The sequence below is a fragment of the Chelon labrosus genome (genome assembly GCF_963514085.1).
Source record: "Chelon labrosus genome assembly, chromosome: 18".
Taxonomy (NCBI): Eukaryota; Metazoa; Chordata; class Actinopteri; order Mugiliformes; family Mugilidae; genus Chelon; species Chelon labrosus.
In genome coordinates, this window is record NC_140351.1 from 20,986,058 (window position 1) to 21,000,952 (window position 14,895).

The window sequence follows — 14,895 nt, forward strand, 5'->3', positions numbered from 1 at the left end:
TTGTGTTTTATTCTTTTAAAGGTGTCATTTCTGCATTAACCGTCTAATGTTTTACCTTAATTATTTTTATTTATTCTCCCTATTTAGGCCAAGCTGACATGGATATCAGTATGGTTGGCCACCATTTCTCCCAACAGCAGGCTCCACCCAACCAGACGGCCCCGTGGCCAGACAGCATGATGCCAATTGAACCGACAACTTTTGCAAACACGGGCAGGTAAGATACTCATCGGCATCTTTTATCGTAAAATTACAATTTATATTCTAACCAAAGTTCCCTTGACTGTTTTTGTTGCTAATAATTGTCACCTCTTCTTCCCAGACCGGCCCCCCAGGATGATTTGCTGTGCAGTACGGGGCTCGGCTCAGGTGAAGGCAGTGCTGTAGATGAGGGGGCCCTGATGTCCCAGCTGTACACCGCTCTAAAAGATTTTGATGGCCTAGAGGAGATTGATCGTGCTCTGGGGATCCCCGCTCTAGTGGAACAGGTGAGATTATCCCTCCAAACCTACGCCATCGCAGTTTGTTTTAGTTTTTATGGATGTCTTATTTCTATTTAATTGACTTGTTTCAGAGCCAATCTCTTGAGCCGGACCAGTTCCCCCAGGATCCCCCCCTGATGTTAGACCAGAAGCCCCCGATGTACGCCCAGCAATTCGCTCCCCCTGCGTCGCACATGGCGCAAAGGGGCTACCCCGGTGCACCGATGCAAGAGCCAGGCTTCCACCCCATGCCTGGCCAGATGGGTCCACGTCCAGGCTACCCGATAATGAGAATGCAGGCCCGGCCCGGACTCAGGCCTGCCGGGGTCGTCCCCAACCAGCCCAACACACTAAGACTGCAACTCCAGCACCGGCTCCAGTCACAGCAGGTGCACATTCATCTCGTCGCTCCTAACACTGCTGGAAGTGATACTGCTCATTGATTCTTGAGTCTGACATAGCCTCACTGTTTGATCTCTAGCTGTGTGACTGAACACACAGGCGAGAGTTATATAATCATCCTTGAAGTTGACATTTTGGCATATCTTCTACGCACATAAGAAATACATTTAGGCCTGTCTGCCACCTGCTGGTTGGCATATTTTATTACGTTGCACTGAAGTTGTGCAACTGAAAGATGATTTAGATCTATTAATACAGTCATTTTTATTTCATCTGTATTATGATAGATGTTAGATATTGGATCAAGGAAGTTTAAGCATTTAAGGATTTTTACTAATACTTGTCTTTTGTCTCTGCAGAACCGTCAACCAATGATGACTCAGATGAGTAGTGTGTCAAATGTGAACCTACCTCTTAGAGCCAGTGCTCCAAACCAGGTACATCACCGTTAAATAATCTCTCTGCGTATATGTGTCGTTATGTGTTGCGTCTTTTTGTCTCACGCGTCGTCCCTCTCTCACTTCCAGGGATCCATCAATGCTCAGATGTTGGCCCAACGTCAGCGGGAGCTTCTGAGCAATCACCTGAGACAGAGGCAGCAGCAGCAGCAGCAGGTGCAGCAGGCCCAGCAGGTCCAGCAGCAAAGGACCATGGCGATGAGGGCCCAGGGCCTCAACCTGCCCCCCAACATGGCCGCCGGAGGCATGAGTAACCCACGGAATCCTCAGGCCAACCCCCAGCAGTTCCCCTACCCGCCCAGCTACGGTACCAGTACAGGCCTGGCCTCGTCACCTCCTCCTACCAGCCCCTTCTCCTCCCCTCTCTCCCCCAGCCTGCCCTCTCTCCCTCCCAACCCCCAGCTCCACATGCATGGCACCTCCTCCTCTTCCTCCACCTCCTCCTCCTCCTCACAGATGATGATGGGAAACACAAACATGATGGGCGGACAGTACGGGGCCGTACTCAGCCCCCAAATGCAGCACAGTGCCTTTCAGTTTCCCAACTCAGGTACTGCTCCCACACCCAAGCCAACCACACACTTCACCCCACAACCTGTGTGTGTGTATGTGTGTGTGCGCGCGCACCATTGTGTCTGTGTTTATGTTGCACAGCATCATGTGCTTTTTTTTTTACTAGCGGCAATCAATCGATTTGTAGTGTTTTGTACTGATGACTGCTACAATCAGCTGCTATTGAATGATCCCAATTATAGCGTTTATTATTCAATACACCAATTTTATAAGAAATCAGTAGTTTTCCATAATTGTTTTGTGTGCTGCCTAAAATGGTGTCCTGGCAATGCGCTCTACTTCCACCAGAGGGCGCCATGAGCACAGTAATTCAAGTTTAACAGGATGCACATTGACACCCTGCTCTGGAAGAGAGGCAGTCATGGCTGTTAACGATCAGTCAGACAGCATGACATGTAATCTATAATCTGGTAATCTGATTTGTCATTTGATTTATCCTTCTCCTCTAAGTCTTATTCTGGCCTCTGGGTTTTGGCGTGTGTGTTACGGAGCCTTGACTTGTGTTAGACATTACTTCTTTCTTTCCCTTTTTTCCCAATCCATCTCCTTATCCCCTTTCTTCCTACTTCACTGCCTGCTCTTTGCTTACGTGCATGTATGAAATGTTAACTGCCTGCCCATAATCCTGACTGCAACCTGGAATGGATCCAATCATCACGCTTGCTCACTCTCTGCAGTCGTTTTTTCCAAATGTTTGTCTTTATGTGTTGCACAAACCGTGAAGTACACTCCTCCGTTCACTACAGTGGTTTGTAAAGTGTTTGCGGGACAGGTCCGGCTCACCTGTTTTGATGCGCCCCACCACAGGTATGAGCCAACAGGCAGACGGAGGCTTCGGAGGTCCCGGCACACCGCAGAGCCCCCTGCTTTCTCCACGCATGGCCCACACACAGTCCCCGATGATGCAGCAGGGCCAAGGAAACGCTGCTTTCCAGGGTTCCTCTGACATGAATGGATGGCCGCAGGGCAACATGGGGGGCAACAGGTAAGCACGGCCGGAGATAACTCCCAAATAAGTAGCATGGTTGAGAGCTGCATGTTCATTCATGCATCCAGTGAAACAGGAGCTCCTAATAACTAGTTTGGCAGACTGTAAGGAGGAATATTATCAAGAATATAAACAAGAATTACATTTTACTCCAGTATTATACCTATAAGTATAACATTTGAGGTACTTTATTTAAGTTTTTTCTTTCAAACAGTTTTTTCTCCCCTTCAGGTATTTGTCATCTATAATTACTAGGTACAATACATAATAACTTGATATTTATATACAGAACAGAAGAAGTCCTTAAAGAATTGCTAGCACTGAACACTTAAAAGAATAAACAAGTAGAGCTGTAATGAAAAGGAGATTAATCGACTTGCAGAAAATAGCTCACTCTGTGACACCCTGGTACCATCATACTTCCTGTTTATATCTCCCAAGGGTTAAAGCAGTGACGGCACAAGTGGTTCTAGTGCTGGGCAATATATCAGATTCTGACTCGGCTCCACAGGACTTTTTCCTGTGTCACCGTGTATGACAAGACCGTGCACGGATGGAAGGGAATTAGAAGTGTTAACATTTCATATTGGTTGAAATACATGGTACTAATTTACACATTTAAAGTTGGGGTTGGTAAAAGTCAAGAAAACAACATATTTGCGGCGGTAGCATTGGCCTAATTGTACAAGGAAACATGAGAGAAGACTGCGGTGCAGCTGGAGGAAGCATTTTACTCAGCAACAACAGTTCTCTGGACCAGCAGATGCATGCAGCCTCACATAAACCTGTTCATTTTACTGGCGAGGACTGTAAATGGTGCAGTTCTTATGTTGTTATTCTGCACTGCAGCTTCACTTTGTTATAGAATCAGAATATTCACTTAAAGTGGTGCACAGCTATGTCAGAACACACTGTGGTGAAAGAGAGATCAATGGAGGAAAATCATCAGTGCACAGTGCACAGTGCACATTGTTATAGACAGAAAAATAAACATAGCACTGGGTCATATCATCCAGTCCTTGGGTTGGGGTGGATCATAGACTTTCGTCTGATTCTATCATTTAACACAGCGTCCCTTCGTCTCCTCTCCTGTCCTCTCTGCAGTATGTTCGCGCAGCAGCAGGCGTCACCGCAGTTCACCCAGCAGAATAACAGCAACATGTACAACGGCAATGGCATGAACCTCAACAACGTCTCCATGGCCACCAACATGGCAACCAGCAGCATGGGCCAGATGGCCGGACAGATGAGTGTCACGTCCATGGCCTCAGGGCCCTCACCCGGTTTGCCCTCCATGGGACAAGAACAGGTAAATACCACCAGGCCCTTCGTGACACAACAGGTCTGAAGATGGGACAAAATTAGGGAAGCTCCTGAACCGTTCAGAGCGAGACTACGTAGCTCTGTAGTGCTGTTTTGAACTGTTTCAGAGATGTGCAGCTTTAAGCTTGGCCTGACCAGATTAGAGCTTTTCAAGTGGTCCAGTAATATCTCCAGAGTAGTCTTTTACAGGAGCCCCTAATAGGAGTATAAGTCAGAGATTAAGCCTTAGAGGTTAACAAAATGGACCCCATAAGTTTTACACAGCAATCGGGGGACCAAGGAATACTAAAAGGCTCGTCTCTCCTTCTCTCGTCCACTCCCGACAGCTTCTGTCTGTCTTATCGTAAGACCCTAAGTGTTTGGGTACACTTACTGAACTGCCGCCCTAGTGAATAATTTACTCGGTAGTTTACGTAACTCCTCGAGTCGGAGTTCTGCTGCTTGACTTGAACTTAGAGGACAGTGATGTAATTAGCAGTGGGCACTTCAGACCATTTAGACCGCGCAGACGTCACTGTGTGATGGTGAAAGGCAGGTCTGTCTGAACCCGCGAGCAGGTTAACGCGGAGCACTCGACTCCTTAAGCCTCGCATCTGTCACACCTGCGCGGCAAGATGACACTTTTACGTGCATACGGATTACGTCACCCACTGAAAGCATCACTCGGCGATGAGCGGCATGAGCGGAGTGATGCAACGTGAAAACATTTTCAGTTCATGCTGCCTCTCGTTCATTTAATGTCAACTGAGTTAATCCTTCTTCCTTTGTCTCACTGGTATTGTTAGCTCAGTATGTGGAATGCACTGTTGTTGTCCGTGATGCTTTTAAGCCAATAAAGGGCCATGAATATTTAACCAGGGTGCTGCTGTTTGATTGTCTGCACTTCAGACTGTTGTAACATACCAGTATATCTGTCACTTGATTTACTTCGCTTCCAGGATTATAGAAAAATATTGGCTCTTAGATTACTTCAATTATTTACTGTTAGGCCATTAGCGCAGGCATTTGTGAGTTACCCATTTGCTTTACTTGATGGTGTGTTTCTAATTGTTTACAGTCTATTCCAAAAGTGGCTGATTTACTCCAGACAAGTTCAAGATCTACTAATGTGTGTTTGAATTTTGGATTTATTAAACGCATCACACGTTAACATGTGTTGTCTCCCTGCAGAAATACTGTTGACCCTCACGGAGCTCTTAACCTGAACCTCAGCGATCAGCTGGTGCAAGGAGCGCCTCGGCCCTTTAAGAGTTAAAATTACAAACATGTAACCAACCGAGTGCCCCTTGAACCAGCCAGGCCGTGCCCTGACCCGCCCCTCTCCCCAGCCCAAGTTTGCCGTCTGTCCAGCTGGGCCTCTACGGCAGCCAAACGGACACGGGAGCACGAAGAGGGCTGGGGAAGGATGGCGGCTCTCTGTCCGACATGCCTAACCCTCCTGGAGGAGAGCCTCGTGATGAGCCAGTCTATCTGCCTGTCCAGCTGCATTCACCGTCGTGTGACTTACTGTAGGCCTCCCGGTGGGGTACACTGACTTAAGGGGGCAGCAGTGGGTGGGATCCTTTTGTTCTGATGAATGTATTCCTCTCAGCGGACAGCGGCCATTTACAATCTCATCTCAAAAAAAAAACGACGTACACTGATCTTTCTTTCACGTCCTACCTTTCTCGCTCTTGCCTTTTTGCTGTTCTTTATTTTATTATAATTATTATGGTTCTTCTTTTTTTTTTTTCCTGTTGTGAAAATAAAGAGTGAAGATATGGTGGGGAAAAAAATGATCTTGAAAAACACTGCAGAAGAATGGTTTGAGTGGAATTCTATGGTTAGACTAATTTAGTCAAGAGGTTTATATAGTGTATTAAATTAAGTTTTATTTTTCTGTATAGATTCATTTTAATTATTGTAGATTCTTTATCCTAGTAGCAAGAAGAAAAATATTTCTAAAAGTGCGAAAGAGGCACTTTGTTTTTATAATTTTAACAGTAATGGTTGTATTCTTTCTGAGAAGGTCCTTCTATTAACCTGAGTAATGGATTATGCTTTGGTCCTGTAGTTTCAGAAGATGTCAAAATCAAATATGGTTTTAAATTAATTGCAGAGATTGTACATACCAATAAGTAAGACTTTTGTTTCCTATTTATTTTATTCCTTAGGGTTTTGGTTCTCCCAACCTGGTGAAGCAGAGCAGTTATTTTTGTTTCGTTTTGGGGAACGAGAAACGTTCTGGTACGACTCGGACGAGGGGTGGGGATGTAGGGACGGGTTGTAAAGGGGTGTGCTGTGTATACAGTGTACAGATTATCGCTTGCTTCTCTGCCTTTAGCATAGAACACAACAAAAAAAGAAGAAAAAAAAGGAAAACAGTTCAACACAGCCATACAGTAACTCAAAAAAAAAAAAAAAAAAAAACATATAAAAAGTGTGCTTTCTATGTTGTCTGGAGTGAAAAATGCTTCATACAAGCTGCTAGGTGCAAACTGTTCTGGTGTGATGTAAACAAGCAATAACAATTACTTGATTACTCTTGGATTTGTTTTGTTTTTTTCTTTTTTTTTGTAATTTTTGTACAGTGAATAAAAAGGACACATTTTTGCTCCGCATTTGGATGCAGTATTAAACACAGTTTTTTATTGCAGTTTGTACCAAGAAAGTCCACACACACATTAGATTATGCAGCTGAGACCTGGAGAGGGGGCGGCAGTTTGTGACCCCCCCACTCCCCTCATTGGCACGCGCCACTCTCTGCCTCCAGCCATTCTTCTATAGCAGAGGTCAGAGTTAAGACTGCACGGTTCACGAGACCCGCTCTGACAGACACTTAGCCATATTTTATGACCTCAGGCAGTTGGTTCAACTATAAAGTGTTCACTAATGACATGCTGTTCTTGGAGGGGTTTGCTTTGACCTTCGCAAGATCGAAAGCGAGTCATCTTCTCTAACCTCAAATTTCCTTTAAAAAGAAAAAGGAGAAAAAAAAAAAACTTTTTATATTAACTATTTTAACCCAGGACAGACTTTGAGCAAGCCAAATAATCCTCACATTTCAATTGGATTTCTGAATTGTTTTCTTTTGAGCGACCACTTGTTTGGTAGCGTGAGGCCCACAGGAAATTTTTCTCATGATGTCACTTAACAGGGTCTGATGTAAAAAAAAAAAAAAAAAAAAACAGGAAGAAGATCATTCTGAATGTATTTAAGGCCTAAGGATGTGACCGACGGTGTTTCTTATCAACATACGGACACCGCACTCGCCTCAGCATTTCCAAAGTTGTCCGTTGTTGCTTCTTTTTCATATTTATGTAGTTCTACATTAAATTTGAAGCTGTAGCAAACCAACTTTGGGAGGGGGGGAATAGTTGCAGGCCTACAGGAAGATCACACATTTTTGATAAATGCTCTTTTGATTGTAACAAAAAAAAAAAAAAGAATAACAGTGCAGAATCAGCCTTTTGAGCCATTTTAAAGAAGGATTCACAGCCCTTTGCAAAATTTCCAAAGATTGTCAAGATTTTAAAACAAATGACTTAAAGCCATGTGGTAGCAGTGCATTTTTTTAGCATTTGTAATGAGGACAGGAGCAAATAAATGCCCCTTTAAAGGAAAAAAAAAACATCCAGGCTTTGAACCCACTAAACAAAACTATTTTTTTCTCTCTGTAACTTATGGTTTTAAAGAACTTTAAATGCCCTTTTGTATTGTCTGCCAATTTCTTAGAGCTAAGATGCAACCTTGAAATGCTAAAAACCCTAGCATAATGCCTTAGATTTCGTCCGTTCTCGTTCTTGTACATTACACCTGCTGTCTGTATAAATTTGTATAATGACTTGTGTACAATACTGAATGGGTGCATCATTGTTCAACTCTTCTCAGCTGCTGGAGATCACAGTTCCCCTCATCATTGCTCTCTGTTCTGTGTTGGGTTGGAGACTCTTGTTTGTTTCTGTGGTGAAGATGACACATTAGGGATACTGAAGCAATATGTAATATACTACATGGACTTTCTGAGGAAAGCTTACTGTTGTGTTTTTATTTTTCCCTCCCCTCGAAGGTATGTTTTCTTTTATTTTTTCCTGCATTGTTCACATGGAGTCACACTGTAAACCCGCATCGATCTTCTCTGTACCCTAGTGTGTGTGTGTGTGTGTGTGTGTGTGCGCGCGCGCGTGCGTGTGTGTGGGTGTGTGTGAGCGTTTTATGCAAAATTAGATATACAAGAGAAGTTAAAACCACAGTTATGCAAGTTGTGAACTAATATGGCTTCGCTGATGCTATTTGCCTTGTAAATAAAGAATTCTGTTATTGCATTATTTAATGGAGTGACTCTTTATTTCCTGTGAAGAAAAAACGGCAGCTTGATTTTAAAAAATAATAATAAAAATGCTCAAAGCTGCATTTAATTTTAATTATTTAGTTGTATTTTTAAGTAATATATATTTATTTCGATAATAATAAAGCATTAGAAATAATAAAATTGTTAGAAATCACTGCATTTTTCTTTAAAAATAATTAACCATATATTTTTTTTTCAAATTCTTTATAACCTAAAAAGGAAGTGTTTTATATAAATTACTGTAGGCCTGATTTTTTTTTTAAATTATTTTCTATTCGTTTATCAAATTAAAAAGGTATCCTAAAAATGGATTGCAGTGACCCTATAAGAGTAAAATAGACAGAGAAACGCAAGATAACGTTTAAAGTCAATGCGTAAAAATGCGTAAAACTGTCCCAAAACGCAAACTGAAATAATCGGAAATCTCAATTACAAGCAAAACACGTTTTTGTGTGGACTCGTTTGGATCAGTTTTACTCATTTTCTCAATGAAGTTTAGAGCGCTTGTCTTTATTTACCACTTCCAACCCATAACAACAGATATCTCCTGGATGGGGGGCTGTTTTCATATGGAAATGTTCGGGAACCTCTCTCAATCAGCCTCAGAGAAAGCAGACTTGCCGTGGAGAAGTTAACGGGGTGGGTTGTCCCTGAGTAAATGGTATTCCTATGGGGGCATTGAGATGCATGAGGCTGAGCTGATCCCTGGCCAATGGGAGGAAGGAGCCAGGGAGCATCTTCAGCAGACCTGGCTGTGTGCAGGAAAAGTTGCCCTCAGATGACCACTGACCAACACAGAGAAGGCAGAGGTCGGGACAGCGCACCTCTGAACTTTAGACTCTGTGCTTCAGGCTTCCTCCAGAACTTGGAGATTTGTCGTCAGTGCTTGATTTTATACAAGGAGGCTGTTCAAAAATCTGATCTGTAGACATGATGGAGAAAACTGCGCTGTGAAACTGCTCTGATTTATTTCACAAGGTAAGCTTCTTTTCCACTTTCAAATAGGAAGAGTCTATTTACTGCGTGTTTGTTTGTATCAACTTGTATATTGTTCAAAAAATAGCTATATTACTAGACTATCAGATATAGGCTGCTATTAAGATCAACACAACACAATTAGTCCTTTTTTAAGATTAACATTACGCACGGGTCATTACGCACTCCTCACCACATTCCCTTTTTTTATTTCCAGTCACATTTTTAAATTATTGAATAGTAATCGTCAGAGTCCATAAAAAGCTTCATTAATGTTGACCTCTGCTCTCAGCGGCTGTTCTTTAATTAGTGTCATGACCCTGGTTTGTCTCTCTATTTACTGGCTGATTGGTAAACGGTTCCTAGAAAACACACACACACACACACCGTGTTCAAGCCTTCAGTCGTTTAAAGCCGCTGATGAACATTTGATGTGTGACTGTGACCTCTCAGCTGGAAATATCGCAAACTCGGCTGTGCGATTTCTCTGTGGACTGCTTTCCCCTGACTCCCCCACAGACAGCTTTGTTCAGTATGTGCCCGTTATTTGTCATCTGCACTGTTGTCAGTTTTACAGAGGTTTTCTTCTGTGCAAAAAACAATTAAAATTTGCTATTCATGTTATTTTTAGCTTCCTTTCCTCTTCTTTAAATGGAGGATTGCGCATTTGTTGCATTAATATGTCACCTGCGCTCTTTTAGGATTATTATTCAGTTTACTCGTGGCTTGTGTTCATGTTAAAGTCACTGGTTCAGGTGTGGTCAGCCTCTTTCGATGTCATGTTTCCTTTTTTAGATTTCTTGCATTAAACTTTTATAACTCACCCCCACTTCCTCTCCCACCCCCCTCTCTCGCTTCTGTCTCCACTCAAGGATATACCATCTACTCCATTAGAACCTCTGCTTTGTCCGTGCTGTCATGTCGGTGTCTCTGTCCAGCATCCCTGTAATGCTGAAGGAAAAGAGCTTCCAAGCCGGCATGCTGAAGGGCAGCCCTGCCCGGGGCTTCTACCCTGCCCCTCTCCCCGGCCCCCATCACTACATGGACTTCTTCCCGCGGACGCACAGCCTCCTCCACCCGCTCAAGTCCCTCGGTCGTCTGGTGTCGGACACCCAGGCTTCCCTGCCGTTCAACCTGCCCGGCGGGGTCCCCCCGTTCTTTGGCCAGGGCGGCCATAACGCCTCGGTCCTTCACGAACACATGTTGAGCGCATCCGGCATCCCGTATCTGAGCCAGATGTTGCCCGGACACCCTCTGCTTCCCAAGCCGGAGGAGCTGGCAGCAGTGGTGACCGAGCACGCCGCCGGTCCGCTGTCTTCAGACTTCGGCAGCCCGTCCAGTGAAAGGTGTCCATCCTCCTCTTCCTCGACCAACACGCCGCCCAAGGAGACTTTGTTTCGCCTCCGGGCCGCAGACTTGTCTCTAGAGAAGAAGGGGATGTCTTATAATTTCACCCAGGACGACTTGTTCATGGTGCTCTACGGTTACTCGGGGAGCCCGGAGCGCAGTGTGGGTCACGCTATATCAGGAGTGCCCTTGGCTGAAAACTCAGGTGAGACTGCAACTGTGACAAACTGATCAAATCAATGCATTTTAATTTAATTTAAATTTGATTGGTGCGTAACAACAAACCCATATGTAATGTCTGCAAGCTAATCTGTAATAATGTCTCAAATACCATCTCTCTATTGATTAATACAGTCAACAATAACAGCTGATTAAAGAACCCGTGAGTTAAATTCCCCTTTTGTTCTCTTTTTCTTTTCAGTTTCTGATTCCCACATCCTCCCACTGGACAAAGAAACACTTGAACTCCCAGAGGGTAAGCCGGTGCAACTTTTTAATCCCCTGTAACTTCAGCGCGTCTTCTTTAACTCTGACGAAGTTTGACACTGTGTTGACTCTCCGCTGCAGGGATAACCGTCCTCCAGTCTGCTTGGGGGAAAGCTTCCCACCGTGGAGTTTTCACGGATAAAAGCACCATCCCTAAAGGCACGCGTTTCGGACCTTTCCAGGGAAAACTGGTCAACACCAGCGAGATTAAAACGTACGACGACAACACCCTGATGTGGGAGGTAATGTGTTGAATTTACTCACACAGTCCTGGTGGCACCGATTCCTGTTTTTGTGTAATAATCTTCATCTTTATATTGCCCTGCTGCTTCCTCCTGCAGGTGTTTGAGAACGGCCGCTTGAGTCATTTTGTGGATGGCAGAGGAGGATCAGGAAACTGGATGTCTTTGGTGAAGTGTGCTCGCTTTCCCGAGGAGCAGAACCTGATCGCGGTGCAGGTCAAGGGGCAGATCTTCTACGAAGCCTGCAAAGAGATCCGGCCAGGCCAGGAGCTTTTGGTGTGGTACGGAGACTGCTACATGCAGTTCCTCGGGATCCCTCTCACCCTGAAAGACCCCAGGGAGGAAAACAACGTGGTTGCTCCCAGTGAAGGTCAGAAGTCAACCTCCTCTTACATGCAAACTCTTCTTTAATCTGTTTGGTTTACCAACAAACTCAACACATTTCAATCTGTATTTTCTCCAGATTCCGGCGAGGGCTTTAAATGTGACAGGTGTGGCAAGGTGTTTGCCTACAAATACTACAGAGACAAGCATCTCAAGTACACGCGCTGCGTGGACCAGGGAGACAGGAAGTTTCCCTGCCACCTCTGCAACAGATCTTTCGAGAAGAGGGACAGATTACGGATCCACATCCTACACGTCCACGAGAAACACAGGCCTCACAAGGTACAAAGGACTATCTCGCATTTATTGAAGGCAGTTCACACAACCCTCCATCGCATTATTGTTTCTTTACACCTCTGCGTAAAAGGTGGATGTAGAACTGAAGGGTGGTGCTGAAAGAACAGCGCCCCAACGTATCAGTTACATCCGGGTGCTTCAGATTTTTATTAGGCCTCGTAAAAACCTCACGTTAAAGTAATTAAATGAGACAATAAATATTTAACCCACTCAGTCTAAAAATGATTTTGAAAAATTTAAATATTTACAAAAATGTTATGCTTTCCTGATCTGCAGTGCTCAGTGTGTGGAAAAAGTTTCTCCCAGTCGTCCAGTCTCAACAAACACATGCGTGTGCACTCTGGTGAACGGCCATACAAGTGCGTCTACTGCAATAAGGTAAGATTTTTATTCATATATTTTCCCCAAAGCAACTTTGCTGTAGCTGTTTATTTATTCGCATTTAGAAAACTTTATTTGTCCCCGTTGGGCAATTTAAGGGGCACGTGAGCAGCAGGACATGCGAAACAAGACACTTTTAAAGATACAAAATGACATAATATTACAAAAACTATGCTATAAACGTTTGGAACTTTCCAAACCATCTGTGGATATGCTAGTTCTGTTTTTAAAGTTATGTTGTCTTCATGACACAGGCAGGTATTGGAAATACGATAGGCCTCTTTCTTCTAATGGACGTCTTAGATTTTTTGTTTTATCACTCTTAACTCTTAAACTTTTATTCCCCCCTCTTTCCATTGCTCCTCCTTGGGCCATCTTTAAAACCATTTCGGATCCATTTCGGGCTTCCTCGTTTCATGGTGCATTTGGCACGAGCCCCTCATTATTGTCCCTCGCGGCGGGCACGCTCCGCGGAGACACTTACATGCTAATTATCGCCAGATGTACACCCACCGCATTGTCTTCCGAGGTTATACTTTAAATTTATGGTGCTGGAATGAGCAGAAGTTTTTTGGGGGGGGTTCTTTGTTCACGATATCCTCCCACTTTTTTATGCACCCCGAGGACTTTTTGTTTAAGCTAATCCGCTGTCTCCTTATCTGGAGCAGGAGGCCGCTAGACCTAGCGCTTTATGGTCTGTTGTAGGACTAGTTGCACGTGCGGCGTTGTAAAGAAATAAGAAAACCATATATATTTTAAAAATAGGCTAGTTTAACAAAGAACGTTATTAACAATAATGTCTAACAAATGTGTCTAAACGTATATATAACACCACTTTCTCAGACAGGCGAATTGAAATGCAATTAGCTTATTGGAAAAACACTCCTTGCCTTTAAAAACTATCCTGCCATTTAAATAACTTTTGTTGAAAATGTGACTTTAACCAAAAAAAGTAAAAGAAAAACGTAAACGCCCGACTCACTTTTTCTCTTTCTTCCCAGGCCTTCACAGCCTCCAGTATTCTGCGCACACACATCCGCCAGCACTCCGGAGAGAGGCCCTTCAAGTGCAAGCACTGCGGCAAGGCCTTCGCCTCCCACGCCGCCCACGACAGCCACGTCCGCCGGACCCACACCAAAGATAAGCACCATCCCTGCGACCTGTGCGGAGCGACCTTTCAAGACGAGCAAGAGCTCAAACACCACATGAAAAGCCACACACGTAAGTGCTTATTTTAGTTAAGGGCCAAACAGAAATAAAAGTTTATTTTTTTTATTTTTTTATTTTGTGTATAGAGAATTTTATGTTGTTACCAGAAATGACAGAAACATATAAAACTATATTAATAGTACAGTAATTTAAGCAAACGAAAATTAAGAGGGCGGGAAGATAAATACATTTAATATTAATAATGTTATTATTGCCATAAAATTGGCTATGTGTCCTTTAATGCCACACATATTAATGTAGTATTTAAAAAAATATATTAAAACCCTCGCCAGAATCTGGAGAAATATATATATGATTTGTTTTCTTTTTTATTTATAATTTATAAACATATGTTTATATTTAAGCCTACTTAAAAAAAAAAAAATACATATTTAAGGCTGCAAAAATAAAAATGTTACATTACTTCCGCATTGAAAACTCGTTATTTATTGCGATATTTTCTTCCTCTGCAGAAAGACACATCTCGGACACCACCACCGTTCTTCCGTCTTCTCCGGGCAGCGGACTGCAGGAGGATCCAAAAATACAGAAGAGCACCGGACAAAACTTTCCTTACACCGGCTTGACGGTTTTAAATCCCGAATATCGGCCCTGGAACTAGGCGACATTGCGCACAGTGAACAATATTCCAGTCCTTTTTAATTTATATTTTAGTTCAGTTTAGACATCAAGGTACCAACTTTGTGGTTAGACCATAAATGAACCGAGGCCTACGTGAAATCCCGAGGCCTTTCTTTCAGCCAGTGCTGCTTATAAAAAAAAAAAATATTAAAAAATAAATAAATAAAAATAATTATAAATGTATAGGCCTATTTATATAGCTACATGATAATTTAAATTGTCAGCCAAATGCGTTTATTTATATAAATATGTTGTGTGTTGTTCTGTGGCTTAAAGCTTTCACTCTGCAACCGTTTTCTTGCGCCCAGTTTTATTCCGTAATATTACCAATTATTATCAATATTATTTGTAACATCATTATTAATCTTATCGTTAC

General features: G+C 43.2%; 2 protein-coding genes across 6 annotated transcripts in view; both read left to right on the forward strand.

The window, feature by feature from the left end:
- ncoa2 (nuclear receptor coactivator 2) overlaps positions 1 to 8,523 on the forward strand; it is a 55,383-nt gene extending 46,860 nt beyond the window's left edge. For 4 of the 5 annotated variants that reach the window (XM_084566694.1, XM_084566693.1, XM_084566692.1 and 1 more), the window contains 8 exons: positions 88 to 217; positions 323 to 488; positions 575 to 871; positions 1,244 to 1,321; positions 1,412 to 1,892; positions 2,723 to 2,900; positions 4,008 to 4,212; positions 5,397 to 8,523. In XM_084566694.1, coding sequence (XP_084422820.1) covers positions 88 to 217; positions 323 to 488; positions 575 to 871; positions 1,244 to 1,321; positions 1,412 to 1,892; positions 2,723 to 2,900; positions 4,008 to 4,212; positions 5,397 to 5,408 — 1,547 coding nt within the window. In that variant the 3' untranslated portion in view covers positions 5,409 to 8,523. The remainder of the gene's footprint in view (positions 1 to 87; positions 218 to 322; positions 489 to 574; positions 872 to 1,243; positions 1,322 to 1,411; positions 1,893 to 2,722; positions 2,901 to 4,007; positions 4,213 to 5,396) is intronic. The other variant, XM_084566696.1, reaches the window with a different exon arrangement.
- Positions 8,524 to 10,449: 1,926 nt separating this feature from the next.
- Positions 10,450 to 14,499, forward strand: prdm14 (PR domain containing 14; the record flags this gene model as incomplete). Its single annotated transcript, XM_084566729.1, has 8 exons — positions 10,450 to 11,083; positions 11,300 to 11,353; positions 11,446 to 11,606; positions 11,706 to 11,976; positions 12,070 to 12,272; positions 12,564 to 12,665; positions 13,670 to 13,889; positions 14,351 to 14,499. The coding sequence occupies 8 exons, from the start codon at positions 10,450 to 10,452 to the stop codon at positions 14,497 to 14,499; spliced, it is 1,794 nt and encodes a 597-aa protein (XP_084422855.1).
- Between the last annotated feature and the right edge of the window lie 396 nt (positions 14,500 to 14,895).